This window comes from Rattus rattus, chromosome 6 (assembly GCF_011064425.1).
Source record: "Rattus rattus isolate New Zealand chromosome 6, Rrattus_CSIRO_v1, whole genome shotgun sequence".
Classification (NCBI taxonomy): Eukaryota; Metazoa; Chordata; class Mammalia; order Rodentia; family Muridae; genus Rattus; species Rattus rattus.
The window spans coordinates 38,624,049-38,647,173 of record NC_046159.1 but is presented as its reverse complement, the minus strand read 5'-3'; the positions used below and the strand labels follow the sequence as shown (position 1 = coordinate 38,647,173).

The 23,125-nt window shown below is 44.9% G+C and overlaps 1 protein-coding gene across 1 annotated transcript in view; it reads right to left on the bottom strand.

Moving 5' to 3' along the window:
* Sumf1 (sulfatase modifying factor 1) overlaps nt 1-23,125 on the bottom strand; it is a 79,512-nt gene that overhangs the window by 29,910 nt on the left and 26,477 nt on the right. The window contains exons 4-7 of the mRNA XM_032905995.1: nt 15,922-16,004; nt 14,050-14,172; nt 13,153-13,267; nt 6,074-6,187 (exon numbers count right to left, since the gene is read on the bottom strand). Coding sequence (XP_032761886.1) covers nt 6,074-6,187; nt 13,153-13,267; nt 14,050-14,172; nt 15,922-16,004 — 435 coding nt within the window. The remainder of the gene's footprint in view (nt 1-6,073; nt 6,188-13,152; nt 13,268-14,049; nt 14,173-15,921; nt 16,005-23,125) is intronic.

Here is a 23,125-nt window from a genome sequence, read left to right as displayed (position 1 = left end):
GTGGACCTTGATTTGCTTAGCATTCAATGCTTTCCTCCAAAGAACCTTTTGATAGCAAGGCTGTCCCCTGTATCCCTGTGTCAACCCCTCAGCAGGGATAGCTCCATTACCCAGTGAGAACTGTGGCAACGTAGGCTGACTCTCATGCTCCAGAGCTCTCACTTCCGCTCTCTGTTCAGTGTCCTCTCCACTTATCGGTATACCAAAAGCCTGATGGTTCCATTGCATGAGCTGTTTCAGATACAAATTTGTTTAATATATTATTTTAAATCACCTTCAGGCTACTGTGTAAGCTATGTATGATATGGAAACATTTCATATGCACACTTGGATTCCACCCTTGAGATAGTGCAAAATGTATATGTAAATTTCCCCAGGTCCAAAATTTAAATACTCTCGAGTTCCAGGCAATTCAGTGTGCTTCTCTGTATGTGCTCTGGACATTCTCCCCACTGACGAGGTTCAAGAGAAGGTAACTGAGTTGCCCTGAATTGTAAGTTACACCAGATAGAATCAAAGAAAGGGGGATACTGACCCAGAAAAGGGAAGACCATGGGGGCCTTCAGGAACTTGAAAAGCTTTCAGGTGAGGAGAGAGCAGAGCAAGAACCAGAGGGTTAATACTCTCAGAAAGGCTTTGGCTGGACAGAGCAACTTCTGTCAGAGGCTCCATAAGGCAGCTTCATACCCCAGGTGGAGAGCTCCTGCTGGCCGGGAGTTTCCTCAGCTTTCAGGGTTACCAGTGAGTCCTGCATGGCTGAATTCCCTAACAAGGCAGGCAGGGAGGACACGGTAGCACTAGAACCGGCAGTCAGCCTTTCGCTTCCGAATCCCACACGCCCCGTAACACGTTTGCAAATGTAGCAAAGGTGCCAGATACCGGAACTGTAGACATCCGCACTGACCTCTGTGCCTCACAGTTCTTTGTGCTGTGAGAAAAGCTCCACCCAGCAGAAACACAAACAGCAGTGGATACCCACAAGCACTTCCTCCAGAAAGAGTTCCAGCTTCTACTAGAACAAAGTTAAAAATCATATTTTTATTTCATTTTTGAGATAATTTAATTACAATATTTCTCTCTTCCTTTTCATCCCTCCAAACCCTCCCATTTGTCCTTCCACACTCAGAAAATTACTTTTTAAAAGTCTTGAGAAGCCAATAACAGTACAGCCACCTTGCTTTGCCCTTGGCCCTCATTAGGCATTTGCTAACTACTAAGAACACCACACTTTTTCCACTTTGAACTCTCATATCCCAGAGTACACTCACGGAAGACACATGAACAATGGTCTTCTAGCAGGTACACATCCCAAAGCAACTTCCTGTTTCTAGTATAGACAGGTGCTAAGTATGTGCTTGATGAATGAACATGCCTATGAAGGCACCATGCAGAGGGACAGACAGACACTCAGCGCATGTGGTTTTGGTCTATGTGCAGTGAGTGGTAGGAGGCCACAGAAGGGTTGATGGAGGAGAGACGATCAAGCATAGCACTTAGGACTTACAGAGTAAAGCCAGTCTGAGCCCTAAGAACCACCAAGCAATAGTGAAGAATTATCTGGGAAGACCCAACAAGTCAGCAAAGGTACTACTCATGCTGCTCTCAGACCAGAAGACGGCTGTGTGCTCCAATTCACTTAGTGTGCGTGCACAGATAGGTAAGGGTTCAGAGAGAAGCCCTTAGAAAGGAGGAGCTTACAGCCTCCCTGATCAATTCCCTCCCCCATCAAAACAGACCAGAGAAAAGGCACACACTTCCTGACTGTCAGGGGTATATCAAAACCCATGCTCAAAGAAACCAGAGCGATGTCTAGCTAAGCCTTGGCAGACAGGAGGGGAAGAATGTGTCTGGACTGTCCCAAGCACGGAAGCATGAGCCAGGTCTGTATGTACGGATGACTAAGGACTGCACCAACCACAGCTAAGAGAGCCTGTTTCAATACAACTATGTTCCTCCTAGAATCAGAAACACAGCATAAATCACACGATCCCATCAGAGGCCTGTCAGCATGGTACCTAGTAGCCATAGTGACTCAGCAAGCAGAGGAAATCTGAATGTTAAACAATCCCTTACCTAGTTTTAGCGCTACATTTTTTTTTTTGAACATACTATATATTGTCACAGATGTAAGCAAATGAGAAAAAAATATAAACTTGGTTATTTTAATGTGGTTAAGATATATCACAGCAAATGGCCACACTTTGGGTTGTCTGTAAGAGTGCTCTGCCAGTACCTGCAGAGGACTGACAGATGGACAGATGCAAAAAAAAAAAAAAAGTGAACTGAACTGATCCTCATGGCACTTGGCCAAATATGTCATTTTCTCTTAGACCTCTGTGTATAAAGTATGCCAGGCTGTTTCTACAGACTGCTGCTATACATGACAGCCCAATAAAACAAAAACTAATGATTAACTTTTCCTACCTAGAGGCTACTGAATAAGAAAGAGATGTTTCCTGAATAACCTGGGCATAGCAAAGCTGACATTTCCCGAGCTCTCCAGAGCAGTTTTAAAGGCTATCTGCTATGAGCTAGTCCTGAAGCCAGCGCGAGCACAGGCACTGACGCGGTCAGGTTCTGGGTTAAAATGTCTACTCTCCATGAAGATGTCTATTTCTAACTTTGCTTCTGACCACCTGGAATTTGGACAGCGACTGGAGTCTCCCAGGTCTGCCTGCTCTGGCACGGGCATTACTGTGGGATTAATGGTTATGCTCCAGGCTCTGTGCCAAGCACTAATGATACACAAGCCATTAGGGAAGAAAGGCAAACAAGTTAGGCCCTCACAGAAAAATAGGAATTGGTCAAGCCAGGTGAGCCTCTACAGCTGCAAGAATTGCAGAGCCAAATCCCAGAAAGAAGACTTCCCAAGGGATCTGCCGATCCAAACAGCAGCAGACGCTGAGCAATTACCAACCTAAGAAACTACCAACACTCAAGCCTAAGAAAACAGGATTTAGAGTTCAGAGCCCTCCAGGGAGTCTCCACAGCAAAGCCCTAGTCTCTCAGTTGGTACCTTGAAGAGCCAAGGTGAACTCACAGTGGGCTTGAAAGGGACTAAAGCTCAGCTTCAGACACTTCAGTTCCTAACTTGTTAGGCTAATGTGACACAAAGACATCTAGGGAAAGTCTAGAGAAAGACTGCACCAGCTAGAACTCAAAAAAATCACCTCCATTTTCCACAAGAGATGTCTGGTAGTCAGTCAGAAATAACTATGTTCATATGAGAGCAAGCTGTGACCAAACAACAAGCACAAAAGAAAGGCAGATGGTTCTTAGGAGGTGGACACTGCCAAGTGTGGGGCTGAGACTCAGGTCATGGTTACACTCTTCCCTCTTCAGAGGGCAGGGGCTCGAGTCCCAGCCCTCACACAGTGACTTTCAACAGTCTGCAACTCCACTTGCAAGGGATCTTCCTACCTCTGTGTGCACAACACACACATACACATGGTGCATACGCATACATGCAGGCAAAGTACTCGTACACATAAATAAGAGTAAAAAATATGTTGAATGACTAAAAAATACAGAAAAATAGCACTAAACACTAACCAGAGCAGCTGAAGTATCAAATACTAACACCAAGTGCTGATAAAAACAGCCTTTGTTCTTTTATCCTCTTTCTCGGATTTAAAAGAGAGAAAAGCAACTACCCAGGTTCCAATTATTGTGTTTCTTTCCATATTTCTCTGGACTTATATAAAATTTCACCGTTAAAAATTTTAAAAGGAACTGAAAATTGTGTCTGAAGAAGAGCTCAGCAAAGGCTAAACCATTTTTGGCTTGCAAAGTCATATTTATTTCTTTATCTTGCAGAGAGTAAGAAGCCATTCAGAACCAGGTATACTGGGTTAGCCTGGACTATATCGTGAGCTCTAAGCCAGACTGTGCAATGCAGGAAGACTACATCTCAAAAAGAGAGAAAGGGGGAGGGGGAGGGAGAAGGATAGAGAGAGAGGGAAAAGGAGAGGAGAGAGGGAGAGAGGAAGAGAGAGGAAGAGAGAGGAAGAGAGAGAAAGAGAAGCATGCATGAAACTGAGTGGAAAAGTAGCGTATTAGATTTAGTCTGCATGAAGACCATTGGAGATGCAAGGCAGCAGATAGAGCGAAGGCAAGGAGTTCACCTGGGAGACTGATGACAGATACTGATGACAGCATGTCTGCTGCATAAAGAGAGCTATAAAGATCCCCATGATGGCATCAATGATTGGGGGTTTAGTGCTCAAACTGGATGAACTACAACCCCATCAAATCAGAAAACAAATGAGGCCAGTCATGTGACAAAGACTAGAATAAATGGGACAATTTCACAGAACAAGAGTGACATCAGGAAATAGCCTGTAACAGCTGAAAGGAAAAATGTGAATTCTTTTACAAATCCTTAGGAGAAAGTCAGGCCATTACAAGAGTGAAAGCTAATGAGCCCTGAGCTCCACACCAGATGCTCAGATAGAGACAGTCACAACTTGCCAAGATTCTAGAGCCTTGTGCGGTCCCTTCCAAGCATGCAGATGCTTTAATCTGACAGGGAAAATCTATTTCTGCCTCTAACAGCAAACGCCAAGTCACGTCTTGCCAGTGGGGAGAAGGGGCTGCTCCAAGCACAGACCCCCCCCAAGTCTGCACAATCTTATTCTCACTTGGAGACACAGGTTATTTGACCACTACACCCACCAGTCCTGCCAGAAGGGTAAAGAAAGGGCGGGTAGAGTTTCTAAAGAATTCATCTTTTTCATCTGTACTCCCCAAAAGGTAGATATACATCTTTGGATTATTCATGAATAGCCCACATATTTTTCTGTGAAAACAAATTAAGCATATCAAACAGAAACTTATCTGAACAGTATGAAAATGGCCTGAGGCATGGAGTCCAACAGGTTTTTCAATAACTCTAAACTGGCTAACCTTTGCATGAGAAGAAACGAAAGAATTAATGTTCTTCATCATTGTCTTCTGTGCACTGCAGCAAAAGGTTAGCATACAGCATTACCAATGGGGCTGGTTTCAATAGTGTTCTTCAGTCAGCTTGATGAATTCCCATCCCCAACATGCTCAGAGACAAGTATTCAAAGATGTTCTTTGTAAAGGAGTCACTGTGCAAACACATGCTTGTCCAAAATTTTTATGTATGGTACTGGAGACCATGGATTTAGAGGAAAGGAACTTGTCAATGAAGGGGATGGGAACCCTACAGGAGGACTAACAAAGTCAACTAACCTGGACTTCTGGGAGCTCTCAGACAGTGAGCCACCAACCAAAGAACACACACTGGCTGGAACAAGGCCCTGAGCACATATGTAGTTCAGTCTCCATGTGGGCCCCGACACCTGGAGCAGAGGTTTTCTCTGAAGCTGTAGCCTCACTGTGGTATGTGTTCCCCACAGGGCTGCCCTGTATGGTTTTAGTGGGAGAGGATACACCTACTCTGACAGAGACTTGATGCACCAGGGTGGGGGATACCCAGAGGGAGGCCTACCCTCTCAAAGGTGAAGGGGAGGGAGGATGGGGAAGGGTCTCTGTGAGGGAGGACTAAGATGGGGCAGCATTTGTTATGTAAATAAATAGACAAATATAAAAAGAGACAGAGTAAATAAAACTTAGAGGGACAAGGCAGTCTTCTTTTCTGAGAAATGGGTCCATTCTCCTGTCACATGACAGGCTCCTGAAACAACCACGAAGTGGCTCAACAGGTACCTACCCATTCTCGTTTTCTCCAAATAACACTGCTGAATCAAAATATGAACCCATCACAACCCATCTCATGTATCTTAACAGTTAATATTAAAACATTAATGAATTTTTGCAGTCAATTTATATACCACACTTTGCTCAAATCTATGAGATGAAGAGGTAAACACCCCAAAATAGTTACCATTACCACAACCCAGTGGCACAGAAAATAAGACATTTTTATAAAGGGCTCTAAAGCTGAAACAAGAGACATGCACACGGTATTCTTTCAGGGAAATGGAAGGTTAACGTCAAGACAAATGCACGAAATCCTTGCTGTTCTCTGCTTAGAGGATGAGCATCAACCCCATCAAGATACAAGCCTTTTGTACAAGATACTCACTGGGTTGAGCGTTTCCTCAGCAGAATGGTGAACGGTCCACCAGTCTGATGTCCACTCCCATGCGTTCCCCACTATGTTGTATAAGCCATAGCCATTGGGAGGAAAGGCATCAACCTAAAAATAAAGGGAACAATACTGATCAGTTATTCACCTTGCTATAAAAATCTCTCTGGTACATGAATGAACCAAGACCTATTTATTTCAGAATCTGAATACCAATTTTTCTGCCCACCTACCAAAAACCAGTCTGGGAAACTAAATATAAAAATTTCGGTCCTCTCTGTTTTTTTTTTTGTTTGTTTGTTTGTTTGTTTTTGAGCATTCAAAGGGAATTTATAAACCTAAGAGAAGTTTATTAAATGGCATGGAACTGGTGATGCTACTTTTAATAGAAATAAGAGTGACTAACACTAACTATTAAGTATCAAGGCTTTACTAGCATGGGAGAAAGGGTGCATGTATGTATGAGTATGTGGGGTATACAAACAGTATTCAGGTCTTCAAAATCATTAACAGAAATATCCTACTAGTGTCAATTAAAGTCTTGTCACTAAAAAGCAGCTTTTCCAGTCAAATAGTGTCTTTCAGCACCAGAGATTCCACATTAACTCTGCCCTCTCCACAAGCTCCATCTAGTTAACCACTTTCTCTTTGATCTTCCGTCACTATCATTAAAGAAGGAAAATGGTAGCTCATTAACCCATTTGTTTCGAACAGCAGGGCTCTGGAATGCAGTAATCTGCAGTAAATTATATATCCATCAAAAAATAATGCACAATTCAAAGGCAGGTCAGACAGTACTGGGTAACACCCTCAGTATGGAGCAAGGTGCAGTTTATGTAAGACAGAAGAAGCAAGAGGAGAAAACACAGACTGAACAACAGTAAATTCGGGTCACTGGCCAGTTTCATGATTTAAAAATTTTCCGAACCAGGATTGAGGGTTTAGCTCAGTGGAGGAGTTTGTGAGGTGAGTCCAAGGTTTGATCCCAACAATAGGCAGGGAAGAGGGGGATATCATAAAAAGACAAAGTCGCAAATGCAAAAACAAAACCAAAAATCCTTGGGGAAAAATCCTTTTAGCCTTCTTTTCAATAGACATTTAAAAAAATGTTTGTGATAATAAAGGCTGTTATCTTCGGAGATTTTTTTCTCTTTTCATAATTCATACTTTTCCATAATGAAGAAGTAAGACTGTAAGAATGAATACACTAACATTCATGTCTAAGTGGCTTCAGATGGTTTTACATCTACCCATGAATACGGAAGCATCTGCTGGTTGGGCAATTCAGTGCATTTTAATCCAAGTTAGGAAGGCACACTGCAAGCAGTTCATGGAGATGAGCTGGAAAGTCAAAACCCCCACCATGCTGCTTCCATAATGAGCGTTCACTATGGAAACAGCCTTGGCTCATTCAGAAATGCCATGTGCGGCCAGTACAGGCAGGGAGGGGCTCGGAGGCAAATGAGCTCTTAAAGAGTTTAATGAAGGAAGAAGAAGGAGACTGCCTCAAACTACAATTCAGCTCTAAAGAGCTGGGCATGACGGGCATGCAGGCGACCCCGCCATTTGGGAAGCGGAGGCAGAAGGATCAAGATTCTCCTGGTACATGGTGAGTCTGAGGCCAGCTGGGGCCACATCAGACACTCACACTCACTCTTGTTCTCTCTTAATACAGCTCTACAAAACAGAATGGGACAAAGAAAGTATGAGGAGAGAAAAGGCCACACAAATTCCAAGGGACAAACTCCAGTGGGATGATCTAAGTAAGCATGCCCTGGAACAGAGCTCTGCGATCCAAATCCAAGAGACAAGAAGGAGGGAGGCCACAGCATAAGCTATAAAGCATGGGGGCACAGAGAGAGCCCTGGGCTAAGCTGGAAGGGATGAGAGAGAAGAGATGGGTAGCTGTGGGGAGAAAGTGGAAGACACTATGAGGCAGGGGGAATACGAAACTGAAATACATTCTAGAGGAAGGAATCCATCTCCAGGCTTCTAGAAGCCAGAGGTGCTCTCTAGAATCCATGCTAACCTTCGTAGGTGCTGTTGTTCCTCAACAGGGAAGTAACAGGGCCTGACCAAAGGTTTGCCCTCCCCCTTTAAATAAGAGAATATCTGAAATAAATCTGGATGTTAGTGTCCTCTTAATTACTAGCTCATTATATGTGAGTACGTCAGTATGGGAAATGAAATTTTCACCGGTCAAGGTCGTATGAATCACACTAACTAACCAAAGCTTCCTCCCAGGAACCTCAGATGAAAAAACAAGTGGAAAAGACAAAACCTTCTTGAAATGCTGATTTTCAGGCACATGAGGTACTAAGGATTAAGACCAAAAATGAATTAGAGATGATATAACAATGGAATAGCAAAATCTCCACTCAGCTCCTTAGGCTCAAAATGCTCAATGCTCAGTGGCTCAAGGTGTCTGAGGCTAGCCTGACCCTGTCTTAAAAATGAGAACAAAGCACTAAGTTAAATTCCTGTCCTCGAGAGCACGATGACAATTGTGGTGGTTGGTGTAGGTTTGGACTCCATAAGTTCATGTGTTTAAATGCTTGGCCATAGGTAATGGCATTATTAAGAAGTATGGCCTTATTTGAGGAGGTGCGACGATGTTGGAGGAAGCGTGTCACTGTGTAGATGGACACTGAGGTCTCCTATAGACAGGCTTCACTCAGTGTGGAAGTCCTGGCTGCCTTTGGATCAAGATGTAGAATTCTTCGCTCTGCAGTACCATGTGTGCCTGGATGTTGCCACACTTCCCACCATGACAATAGTGCACTGTAAGAAACTGTAATGAAACTGTAGGCCAGCTACAATTAAATCTTGTCCTTTATCAGAGCTGCCTTGGTCAGTGTCTCATCACAGCAATGGAAACCCTAGCTAAGACAGTATAAAGGACAGTTTGGGTCAATCCAAGGTCATTTTTGTATATGCATCAACTCCACTTAAAGACAACTAACATAGTTGTGACCCATCAGAAGCCTCCCTCATGGTTGTTCAAGTCTAATCAGAATGGGTTCCTTAGAGCTGCTGGTAACTGTAACAATTTTATCTAAGCAACTGGGGGGGCGGGCAATGTCTTTAGATAAGTTCTACAGATACCTGATGACCTCTCTGCCAAATATTAACACCAAACAATGGAAGGGGTTTGTGTAGCTTAGTGCTAGGGTGGTCCTAGATTCAATCCCCAGAACCACAATAAAGGTAATAAAATAAACATCTGCAGAGAGTGCTTTTCTCATATTGCTCTCTCTCTGTCTCTCTGTCTCTGTCTCTCTCTGTCTCTCTGTCTCTGTCTCTGTCTCTCTCTCTCTCTCTTTCTCTGTGTATGTGTGTGTTTTGTGTGTGTGTGTGTGTGTGTGTGTGTGTGTGTGTATGTGTGTGTGTGTGTGTGTGTGTGTGTGTACCAGGCCCTCTGAACTTTATGTTGTTTACAAAGGTACCCAGAAATGACTCATTATTTCTTTTCCTCCTCCTCCTTCTTCTTCCCTCTCTTCCCCTCCCCCTCTTCCTCCTCCCCCTTCCTCCTCCTCCTCCTTTTTCTTTCAGCTCCCTTAACTAAATATACATACAATACTATAGTGGTAATCAGAGGAAATATCTGTAGGTGTCCAAAGCAGCTTTATCGTAGCCTCTTACTAAAATTGACTAGGGCTTACATTATTGATCTGGTTCATACAGCTACCATAGACGTCTTCAAACAACAGAGACAATGGTAGCTGTCACCTGTGCCTCTGGAATGGAACCTGCCCATCTCTAAGGACAAAGCGATCCTGTTCAACAGCTGAGCACGTGGACTCTTCTGTACTTTGGCCTTCACAGCTCTAATGTGAATGCTGTTACTATAACAACTAAGGTCTACCCCACCTGAGCAATGCTCCCGATTCAGGGTTCACTGCAGCTGCTGTAGGTGGCACCACATGCTTTGAGGGAGACCCCTCCTGCCAAGGTCTCACTCCTGCCAGGCTCCTTCATGTATTCTCCTCCAGAGAAGGTCGGAAATGAGTTTGACAGTCTATCCATCTTAGTACTACCTGCACCTACAGGTGAAGCTTCTGCCCTGTGCTCTGTAACAACTAACACCGGTTTAATTACATTTTTTGAAAGAGAGAAAAAAAGAGAGAGTGTGCGTGCCCACTCATGTACCACAATGTTTGTACGAGTCAGAGGACAGCTAATGAAAGTCAATCTCCTTCTAACATACTTAGATCCCAGGGATCTAACTTAACGTAGATCATGATGCTAGGTGGCAGATATCTTTACACACGGAGCGTTCGACTGGCCCAGACAACCAAGGCCTTTCCCGGAGTTTAACACACACTCACATCAGGCACCACCCCTGACACTTTGTTCCAGCACCACTTCTGCTGGCCAAGAGGACGCCTCACTCCATGCCCTGCTCCTACTAAAAGGCTTGGGTTGTTATCCATTTAAAGCATGAAGAAAAGTAGAAATCATTGCCTCCCAAGACTTCAAATGCTTTACAAATAAAACTACGTGTCTGGGAGAGGAGCAGCTCTCCTGACAGAAACTTAGGAGGAACCAGCTACCAGATGGCTTGATTTGCCTTTTCTGCCTTGCTGAATAATGCATCGTCTCCCATCAGTTTGTGTTGGCTTAACATATATGTAACTCACATACATGGAATTGGATACAAACACGAATGCATCATGTGCTTACAGAAGACTAAGTATTCTCAAGCAACTTGTTTTTTTAACTAAATTCTGCTCCAAACACTGCAGTGCCAACAACAGCTCAGCAGAGTTTCAGTTTCTCTTGGATCAGGTGCCTCTTCACTCTTTCTTTTCCCAGAATTTCTTGGTCTTTTACTCTCATTTATTTAGTTTTCAAGCTGAAATTTCCTAACCATTTGGTCATATTCCAAATAGCATATCTGTGTCAAATGTATAAATACACTCTGCAAGATTTTCTCGAGGAAAAAATGCAAATTTTAAGAAGACAAAGGAGGAAGAGGGAGGGAGAAAGGGAGATAAAGAGGCATGGAAGGAGGAAGGAGGAGAGGGAGGGAGGGAGAGAGAGAGAGAGAGAGAGAGAGAGAGAGAGAGAGAGAGAGAGAGAGAGAATGAATGAGAGAGAATATCACTTTCTTTCTAAGAAACCCAGGCAGTTATGGGCTATTTCTACATCACAAAACGTCTTTCCTCGTTGTGTTAAGAGAAATAGAAATGTCTTTTTCTGGTCTGAAGAATGGTATCCCTTCAGAACTCATGCTGACACTTAGTCCTCAATTCCACACAGCTAAGAGGAAGTGACTAAGGAATGAGTGATAGCATGAGTTCCTTTATAGACAGGCTCAAGGTTGAAGGGAGTATGCTATTACTGTTCTGGGTCTGGCCATAGGAGAATATGGTACTTCTAGTTCCTCCAAAGTGCAACACAAATGCCAATGTTACTAAGGCTTCCCAGGTTTCAGATCTGTGAGACACGTTCCTGTCTTTCAATGACAAAGTCTACAGCATTTTGTTACAGCAACACAAATAAACTGAGGTGAGTTTTAAATGTAGTTTCATTACTGCACTGTTGGTAAAAGCTCCAAGAGAGAAGAACTTGTCTGCATCAATGAAAGGAGACATACCTTGGGCACTACTGAACACAACTTAGCCAAGAAAGTTTTCTAGGTTGGGAGTGTATCTCAGTGGAGAACAAATGCTCAGTCATAGACAGGGCACTGGGTTGATTCCTGGTGGAAGAGGAAGTGAAGCAGGAGAATGGAGAGATATCTTTCAACCTTTAGCCATTGATTGCTGCTGGGAATCTGTCTGTTTGTTCTTTTTTTTTTTAAATCAGAGATGCTCAATATGAATATACAAGATGTCCACTGCAGTAATAGTAAAGTAAAAAATAATCCAAATTTACAACAATCAGAGGCAAATTAGGATTTATTTATATGACAGGTTATCCAGCCAGTGAAAGGCAATTTGATCATGCTCTATGAGAGACAGATAAAATGTTCCTTATGGTAAAGAGGAAGCAGTGGGATTTCCAATCTTCCATCAGAGGCCAGGGAGATGGATGGCTTAGTTGTGGACACATGCACTGCTCTTCCAGAGACCCAAGTTCACTTTCCAGCACCTAAGTTGAGCGGCTTAAAACTAATTACATATAACAACTCAAATTCTAGGGGACCTGACTTTCTCTTCTGGCCTCTGTGGACACCTGCCCATACCCTTACACAGATAAATAATTCAAATAACTAAAAATAAAATCTTTAAAATATTCTACCTAATATGATTTAAAAGCAATGTATAAAAATATGTATGCTGCATATATACCAGAGATAGACATGCTGGCAGAAAGGGTAGTTAAGGTCATAGGATTAAGGAACAAGCCAAGCTGGGATTTGTATCAGCTGTGGTCACTTTCCCGGCTGGGTAATCTGGAACAAGAGTGTACATCGCTGTGCCTCAGAATGTCACAGGGACACCAACAGCCATCTTCAAGAGTTAAATGGACACTCTTTATGAGAAGATCCAAGCATGATGATGGAGCACTATGCCTGGAACCTCTATGTGACACCACCATCACCATTAACCTGAAAATGAGTGGAAGGTGAGGGACCAAAACACTGATGGAGATGAACCTGACAAGTAGAATTCCAGGTCGGTCTAGCTTTCTCCTCTATCCTGGTAGTCTGTTTCTAGATCTTTTATAGTGTGCATTATATAGTCATAAAAAATGCACCCTAAAGGAGACATCTCATGATTTCCAGCATTTGCCATTCTGGAGGGTGGGTAATGTAGGGAGAACAGTGTCTGCCAGAGAGCAAACGATGCCTTTCTTGAAGCTTTTTTTTTTTTTTTGGTGGGGGTGGGGGAAGTTGGTTTGTGGTTTTGCTTTGTTTTTTAAGATTGTGTTCTTAAGAGGAGGTTTCCTGTGACTCAAGCTAGCCTAGAACTCACTGTGTAGCCAAGCCGAAGTTCTGATCCTCCTGCCTCAACCTCTAGATTGTTGGTGTCACAGGCAAGTATGGCGGACGTGGATCTTTCACCCAGTACCAATGCCTCACTCAGCTCCCAGGGACACAGCCCTGCTCTAGAAGCCTGCTTACTCACGGGGGCAGTTCCTTGGAAGCCATCCTCGCCAGTGTTGGTCACAGGAAACTCGCCCTGCCAAATGTTGGCATAATGCTGTCCTTTGGGCTGCAGTTTGTTGCCCCAGGGGAAAAGCCTGTGAGGAGAGACATGGGCATCAGCATGGCGCACAGGCTCCTGTACTACAGTCAAGAGAAAGGATGCAGTGGGAGAGATCAACAATGCACATTTGTCCTGGGTGAGCTGTTTTTTTAAAAGATGCACTCACTCATAAACATAACTTGTAATTGGGAGTTTTAAAATTTTTCTTATAACAACTCATGTCAAGTGTACAACAACTTCAGTCTTTCCTCACCACTGAGAAGGCCTGAAATAAATTATATGACTGGAAGAAGCCTTCTAGAAATCTGAGGAACGAGGCATCATTCTGGACTTATATGGTAGCATGATTAGGCACAGTACACCACACTTTTTTTTAAGCCCTGTCTATTTTAAGGAGCTTTTCCTAGAAGATGTGACCCAAACATGAGTTTTCTGTCTTGTGGCTGTAGAAGCAGAGAATGCCATGGCTTCAGAAGACAGCTAAAATAAGAAAATGCTAAAAGCAGGGCAACCTGCCAAGCAGCTCTGAGGAGGGATACACAGGGGAGGGTGCGCGGCCAGAGCTCACTCTGGGGCTATGGAGTCCATTTGGCCCCATACCTGGCTTTAGGAACTGTAAAGAGTTCATGATTCACCCACTAGGTGCAGCAAATCACCTCACAAGGAAGAAGAAAAGCCAGATGTTATTAATCAACGTCATGACCACTGCAAGTTCCAGACAGGTAAAGAGAAGAGGGAAGGGGGAGCAAAGGAAGAAGGGGCGGAAGAGAATGTCGACACTTTGCTGGATAAGGCAAGGCCTTCTGGTGTGAGTACCTGTTCTGCAGGCCTCCTCTGCAGCTGTACTCCCACTCTGCCTCGGTGGGCAGCCTCTTCCCCGCCCATGCGCAGTAGGCAACGGCGTCATTCCAGGAGACATGGAGGACTGGATGATTTGACCTAGAGAGGAGCAAGTGCAGTTAAAAGAGACACTGGCCTCAACGGAAAGCAGGAGGTAGATTCGGAAAGTGACCACAATCACCCGCCATCTGGTCATGATTTCAAAGCCTAGCTGTGACACACCTGTCCTCTCCAGTGGGGAGTCCTGAAGTCTTAGATGCCCAAATGGGTCATGGCGTTTCTGCACTCATGCGTCTCTTCAATTTGCAGCCTTGGATGCCCACAGTCAGATTCCACAGGGATGGCAGACACAGTGAAGCTCTGACCGCAATCGGCTCGGCTGCTGAGGGTCAGCAGACGCTTCTGGCTCCCTCTGAATTTTGCAGACTGGTTAGGGGCACCTTAGAGTCTCCAGTGACTATCACGGCAGGGACATGATGCCCACAGAGGCTCAGCTTATAGTCTGTACATTCCTCAGAGCTCCATGCGAAGTGGGCCAGCATTTTGTTGGGCTTACATTGTAGTTTTGGTATCCACTCCCTTACACATCTGCGGGTCCCTAAAAGACGTTCTACATGCCCAACTCTTAGACTGTTTCCAGACACCTAGCTTTTAACTTTGCATGTTTCTGCTATCCTACTGAGGGTCAGCCAGCACCATCTGCCTCACACCAGCAGATCCCAGGTCAGCCTTTCCTGAGAAGAGGAGGGAGTGCCTGGAGCTGGCCCACCTAACTCTTCATGAATCTCCAAATTCCTACAGGACTTTCATTAATTCACTCAACAAATGTTCCTGAGTAGCTCCGAGTCTACTGCATAAATTTAAAAGTACATTCCAGTTTGGGGGTGCAGCCCAGTAGCAGAATAGATGGCTGTGGGTTCGAGTCTTAGCACCTCAAACTGAACGTCCAGTCTCATTTGGGTTTTCCTTCTACTAGCTTGACAATCAACTTTGAATCTGGGAAAGAAGGTATGAATTGGAAGCTAGAGACCCAGTTCACCCCAGGTCCTCAAGAGTCCTACAACTTTTGACCTCACTGTCTACTTCTAGCACAAAAGAAGCCAGCTTAGACCGTGAAAAGTTTTGAACCTACCAAGGGTAGAGCTGAAGTCCATATGCTCCCCTCTCCCTGATTTTCAGGGCAATAACCTTGAATGTGGTGAAAAACAAAGGCCTGAAGCACCATCTGAAGAATGGGGTTAGGAGAGCAGCTCCCCAGCTGTTGGAAGCCAGGTCATAATTGAAATTCCCCTTCATCCCCAGGGTTTAGCATGCATCTCTATTTTTGCTTAAGATAATTACCTCTTTGCCACCCTGGAGACCTGCTGACCAACTTGCTGCTCTGGTTTTTGTTTTGTTTTTTGTTTTAGTCAGATTGTGGCTTCTAAGTATGTCCTGTCTAAAAAAAAACACAAGAATACTATACCCAAGGCCACCTGACAGGACTCAACTACTTATCCATAAGGGAGACAGTCTTCTTCCACATAAAGACTCATTCATGGATAGACTGTCATGAGTAAACGTGTCATGACATTTGTGATAGTCTGTACAAAGGACGGAAGTCTGTGAGGAGGAACGTTGACAAGCCGAATGAAGCAGAAAAGAGTCTGTTTATTCAAAGTCTTCTGTGAGTAGACACTGTGACTAGGACTTCATATACATTTTTCCCATCATCTCTTGCCTTCCAAGCCTGGTTGGTTACGCTTGCCATTCATTTCACATATGAAGATAGCTGCTGAGTTCTGCATGAGCACAGACGTTTTCTTTTTTTGTTATTGGTTATTTTATATATTTATGTTTCAAACTCACCTGTGCAGAATAGTGGAGTCTGGGCCCTCTGGGTGTCTCCAATCAGCGCCCTTGACAGGTAACCACCATGGAGCAGCTGCAACCTCAAAGCAACCAAAAATAGGCTCCTGTCAGCTACTGTGACTCCAGAGATACACTGGACGCTTACACACGGCCAAAACAATAAATAAAAATCTCACACAGGGCCATGAGGTCTATTTGGGTTCCAAAACATATGCCTTTACAGAATGTCAGGATCACAGACTTACATGCAACCACATATTCAAACAAAAACTCTTAACTCATACAAGGACTAAACAGATGCAAGACTATTTAAGTGCTACATAGCTACAGGGATTTCCTAAGGCTGTCTTGCCCATTACTCCTCTATAATCCATGACGAGTGGAGAGAGGAAGTGAGGTATGTCTCCATCTTAAAAGATAGGAAAATAGTTCATCTTCACATTTAACATGAAGCTGAAGGTTATCCAAAGGAGCCAGGGATCAAGCGGAATGCAGAAGAAAAACAAGAAACTAGGTTTAAAAGATCATGGTTCAATCTGCACCCAACATTAGCTGCATAAATTCATGATGTCTGACAGACCTTCCTCTGTGAAATAGGATCTCAATCCAGCCTCAACTAACTCAGAAAGTAGGGGGCCAAATCAGGTGTGATAATTTGCATATGCTTGGCCCAGGGAGTGGCACTATTAGGAAGTGTGGCCTTGTTGGAGTAGGTGTGTCACTATGAGAGTGGGCTTAAGACCCTCTCCTGGTTGTCTGGAACCCAGTATTTCTGCCAGCAGCCTTCAGATGAAGATGTAGAAGAACTCTCAGCTCTTCCTGCACCATGCCTGCCTGGACGCTACCATGTCCCCGTCTTGATGATAATGCACTGAACCTATGAACCTGTAAGCCAGCCCCAATTAAACGTTGTCCTTATAAGAGTTGCCTTGGTCATGGTGTCTGTTCATAGCACTAAAACTCTAAGACATCAGGTAAGACTGTGAAAGACTCAGGAAACTGTTAGGAAAACCTTGGCCAATTTCGGGGAGTTCTGTTGATCATGCTCACCAGAGTACTGAGTGTGAGGAGGGAACCCTGCGCAGTGACTGGTTAGCACCTAAAGCTTTGATGCCAGTCAAAAGGAGTTCTGAACTGCAGCTCTGCTGCTCACAGTACAACCCTCTCCAGGACTGCTCGCTCCCTTGCAGATCGTCAGCAGCATCCATTACAGTGAATTATAACATAAAGGACTTAATGGAGGCTCTGCCCTTAGCAACTCAGGGTAACGACTGAGCAGGCAGTGGAGAAAGGGAACCAAACTCCTCCCTGGGAACCAGACTCCTCACTGGGCACCAGTCTCCTCACTGGGCACAGTCTCCTCACTGGGCACCAGACTCCTCACTGGGAACCAGACTCCTCACTGGGCACCAGACTCCTCACAGGGCACAGTCTCCTCACTGGGCACAGTCTCCTCACTGGGCACCAGACTCCTCACTGGGCACCAGTCTCCTCACTGGGCACCAGTCTCCTCACTGGGCACCAGTCTCCTCACTGGGCACCAGACTCCTCACTGGGAACCAGACTCCTCACTGGGCACCAGACTCCTCACAGGGCACAGTCTCCTCACTGGGCACCAGACTCCTCACTGGGCACCAGACTCCTCCCTGGGAACCAGTCTCCTCCCTGGGCACCAGTCTCCTCCCTGGGCACCAGTCTCCTCCCTGGGCACCAGTCTCCTCACTGGGCACCAGACTCCTCACTGGGCACAGTCTCCTCACTGGGCACCAGTCTCCTCACTGGGCACCAGTCTCCTCACTGGGAACCAGACTCCTCACTGGGAACCAGTCTCCTCACTGGGAACCAGACTCCTCACTGGGCACAGTCTCCTCCCTGGGCACCAGACTCCTCACTGGGAAACAGACTCCTCCCTGGGCACCAGATTCCTCACTGGGCACAGTCTCCACACTGGGCACCAGACTCCTCACTGGGCACCAGACTCACTCACTGGGCACCAGTCTCCTCACTGGGCCCCAGGGCACCAGACTCCTCACTGGGAACCAGACTCCTCACTGGACACCAGTCTCCTCACTGGGCACCAGTCTCCTCACTGAGCACCAGTCTCCTCACTGGGCACCAGTCTCCTCACTGGGCACCAGACTCCTCACTGGGCACCAGTCTCCTCACTGGGCACCAGTCTCCTCACTGGGCACCAGTCTCCTCACAGGGCACCAGTCTCCTCACAGGGCACAGTCTCCTCACTGGGCACCAGACTCCTCCCTGGGCACCAGACTCCTCACTGGGCACCAGTCTCCTCACTGGGCACCAGTCTCCTCACTGGGCACAGTCTCCTCACTGGGCACCAGTCTCCTCACTGGGAACCAGTCTCCTCACTGGGCACCAGTCTCCTCACTGGGCACAGTCTCCTCACTGGGCACCAGTCTCCTCACTGGGCACCAGTCTCCTCACTGGGCACCAGACTCCTCCCTGGGAACCAGTCTCCTCACTGGGCACCAGTCTCCTCACTGGGCACCAGTCTCCTCACTGGACACCAGTCTCCTCACTGGGCACTAGTCTCCTCACTGGGCACCAGACTCCTCACTGGGCACAGTCTCCTCACTGGGCACCAGTCTCCTCACTGGGCACCAGTCTCCTCACTGGGAACCAGTCTCCTCACTGGGCACCAGTCTCCTCACTGGGCACCAGTCTCCTCACTGGGAACCAGACTCCTCACTGGGCACCAGTCTCCTCACTGGCCATGGCCCTATGACAAGCAGTCACAAGGTGAGCCACAAAAATCAATCATTGCAGCTAATTCTGAAAAAACAGAAACTTGGGAATGATTCTTCTAACACAGACTAGAGCGGACTCAAGTTTGGACTCATGCCAACTGTATTCTCAACACACTGCATCCTTGAGAGCTGGTGGGGAGGAAGTGACAGGGACTATGTCCCTGCTAACAGTGACAGCTGTCACTGCGAACACCAAGACCACCCTCATCCATTTTTTTCCACATTAACACAATCAAAACATTTAAGATATCTCCCCAACAACCTGATGGAAAAAGACATTTAGTTTAAACACTTCGATAGAAAAGGCAGCTTGCACTTCAGCATGACTGTGAGACATTAGATTTCAGAGCACGCAGGAGCTGAACATGCCCTCATCTACAGCTAGTCTGGGTTTGTTCTATTAGGTGGCAATGACAGGTAATTTGCTCAGTGTCAGGGGAAGATGTGCACAGAAAGCTCAGGTTCAGAAAGTTCTGGATTTCAGGCAAATAATCACATGACTCAACCTGTCCAACTCCACTCTCAGAACAAAATACTACTGATGGAAGGTTCTAACTCAAATTAAAAAAGGAAAATATATTAAATCTGGATGGTGGATACTAGAATGCCTTTGTTCTTTTTTCTCATGACATTTTGTATTTTGAATATTTCTTCCACCTTTAGCAATGAAAACAAACACACAATCTGTTTGTGTCCATTCTGCCCACTAATGCACATTAGGACATTTCTAGTCTGGAGCTGTAATAAACAGCAGTTTGAATCTTCTTCAAAGAGCTTGTAGCTTTGGGCGTTGCCCATCTCTCCTCACCACTCTACATTGTGAAAGGCTGTAGTTATCCACACGCCGGCCTTTAGAAGAGGCAACAAATGCCAGGTTAGGAGGACGCTCCTGTAACTCCACAACCCTGCTTCTGTGGAGAATATCCGTAGAGTTGAGCTCTCCAGAGAAGACCCGAGGGCTACAGCAGCAGTGGCCTGTCGGGCCTTTCATTATCCCTAATGTTTCCTTGAATTCAACTGCCAAGTCCCATTGAGGCAAGATAGAACACCAGGAAGAAATAAAAAGATATGACAGAGAAAAGAAGCAGCCCTTGCCTTGAAATTTACATTGCCTTTCTTGCTGAGTCAAAAACAGAAAACAAACAAAAAGCCCACAACTGGTATTGCCCAGACTGCCTCTAGGGGCAATGGAGGTTCTAAAGACACGGCAAACAAAGACGCTAAAGTTACGAATGACCTCTGCCTGCCTGGGCCGGAGCACTGCAAGCTTTAGTCATTCTCAGCCCTTTCTCATCTCTACGTCGAACCTGGTAAAACTACCTTATGGCTTTAAAGAAAAGTCTTTAAGAAAAATAAGTAAACCAATTCATACATTTTTGCTCCAATTTTGAGTTTTGCTCATTCTTTAAACTTTGTTACAACTCTGCTGTGGAATGTAACTTAGAAAGTCACAGGACCATACACACCCTGAGTAGAGCCAAGCGTAACTGTCCAACACCCATGTCTTGGTGTTGTCTACTGCCCTTTTCCCAGATGACTTACTGTCTAAGTACGTAATGAGCTCACTAACTCCACTCTGGCTCATCCTAAAATTCTTTTCTGCAGTTTAACCAAGGGTCCGGCTTTACCAGGTGGAGGTCCCTAATGTGGAAGAAAATGCCTACTACTGTACCAGAAATTACCAGGGTGCGATTAAGATGGTATATCAACAGGCTTTTAAATTTATTTTTTAAATTTATTTATTTAAATTATTATTTTACATAATAATAATTCTTTCATTCAAAAATAAAGTACAACGTGTAAACCTAGTCACCTCATTTTCTTTCTAAAATGTCTCCAAAATGTACCCTTGTACCCAGTACCTCCTCACACACATCAGGCCAAGGCTCCTGACTTCCCTTCCCATTCTTTCTCTGCTTTTCACATTTTTCCTCTCTGCAATGTAACATTAACTCTAGCATGCCACCCAGAACAAACCACTGGTTGACAAGTTTTAAGGTCATGGAGCTACACCAGGATCAGTTTCTCTCTCATCTCCTGAGAAACAAAAGAACTCATCATAGAGGGTGAAGGCACTGGGACCAAGACCACAGACTCCTGTTTAGTTCAAAATATCAAGATCTGAATGCAAAGACATATGTACACTACAGAACACAAGCAAGAAATGCAAGGATATGTGTAGACTATAAGAACGCAACTGCTAAATAAAAATTACAAAATTACCCAGCTGTCCTACAGGTAGTTATCAAAATTTGCTTTAACATGGAAATATATCATGTACTGTTATAAAGGTAACCTATAGAGTGTAGATCTAACTTTGTTTCCAATAAAATATTTGTACAGTAATATATGTTAGTATAGCTAGAAGTAATAAAAAGAGCCCTGAGACTATATAACACACTTAACAAGGGTGAAGAACTGAGAGAGCCAAACGAGCTCCACGAACCAGGTTTTATCAGCCTTAGCACTCTGCACATTCCTAGGCCATGTAATTGTGTCTTGGTTAGGGCCCCCAGTGTGACATAAGGTAAATGTGTAGCAGCATTTCTGACCTCTACCTACTAGGCCCCAGTTGTATATCAGCTGCGGCACACGACAAATGAATGTAGACATTGGTGTTCCGGCAAAGAGCCAATCTTCTGCTATAGTGACAATCAGGAAAAACATTAGTCATGTTAAATGTTAACACAAACTTCACATTGGCACAGCAATAGAAGCATCTGACCTGCTACAAGACATACGATCTTAGGTTCTCTAAACTCTCCAGGCCCCAGTTTGTGAAGTGGACATAAAAACTCCCTGTGTTCACCCCGTACCAGCTGTCTAGCCACTCACCTAGGCAGCCCAAAAGTGCTGGCCCCAGTGGCTTGGGCGCTGGAGAACTGGCAGGCTGACCAACTCAGTACCACATAGGCCCAAATCCAGAACTTTGAGTTGTCCACCCCAACCCATCCTATCTGAGAGCTGCTAGAGTGTGTGAAGGGGCCAGTCCTACAGAACCAAAGGTGCAGGATCTCCATGACCCAGGGCAACAGGAAATCCAAGATGAGTCTAAGTGAGGATCCACCATTGATGGTGTAGCAGAGGCCAGAGACCTTGAACCAGACCAATGACTCATTGCAGTGAACATTTGCAAGTAAAGCTGTTTGGGCAAAAATGTATAATGTGTGACACAGCATAACATACCACAGCTTCCACGGTGAGATTTTGTTTGTGGGGTTGGGAGTATTTTTGGTTTTTTGGCTTTTAACTTTTAATTTTTAATTTTTGTTTTCTTTTGACGGGGAGGTTGCAAGGGCCGTGGAGGACAGATATATAGGGACTGGGAGATGAGAGAGATAGGGGTGCATTATGTGAAACTCACAAAATAATCAATTAAAAAGTTCTTTTCAAAATTGCTGTGCTTCCTAGGGTTGTCACAAGGATTATATAACAAAATACATCAAAGCATTTGGATAAGGAGTCAGAATAACCCGTTTACATTACCAGTCTTCCTATCAGTTATTCATATTACTGCATGTTACAAAATCGTTACAAAGCCTTCATAGAACACATATTCCAATCAGTGAAAACCTACCAACAACAGCTCTTCAGTCAGTCTGCGCCTCATCCACCCATCAGATCACCCTCCCAGTATACGGGCAGGCTGTGGGAGGTGCCCAAGGGGGTAAGTCAAGGAACAGCATGTGTCGTATCAAGGTATTCCCAAGAAGAGCACGTAATGGCAGTCTTTCTGCACAGTCTTGCTTCATACCACCTACACACAAGGCAGCCGATTTCTCCACAGCAAGACGCACTGTGGAGGAGGCGAGCAGGAAGATGCCCTTCCAACTAGACAACGTCACAGCGCACATAAGGACAGAAATGACATGCAGTACAGTGTGTGAGGCTGACTGTGGTCATCACTGTGATGGTCAGATGCACAAAGTCCCCAAATGACCCAAGAAGTTAAAGCCACCCCATAATAACTGTGTTTATCCTGGCCAACTCTATCTGGACGAGTTAGAATGTTTTCTGACTAAATTCACGGCGTACGCCATCCAATGTCACCAGATACTGTCTTCTTGCAAAGGTCAGTTGTATTCTTTTTTTAAGATTTTTTAAAATGTGCACCACATGTGTGTCTGCGGAGGCCAGAAGAGGACATCGGATCCCTGACACTGGTTACAGACAGTTGTAAGCTTACATGTGGGTGCTGGATTCTGTGTCCTCTGGAAGACAAACCAATGCTCTTAACCAGCAGTCCCAGTCTCCAGTCCCGAATGTCAGGGTTATTAATTTAATGTTTTTAAAAACTTTTCCTTGAACTTCTAGCTCTGTCTTGAAAATAAAGCTATTCTACCATCTGTAGGAACCTTTATGAAGTAAAACAACTTTTATGAACAAAAACACTTAGAGAGTTATCCAGAATCACAGTACAAATGTGCCCC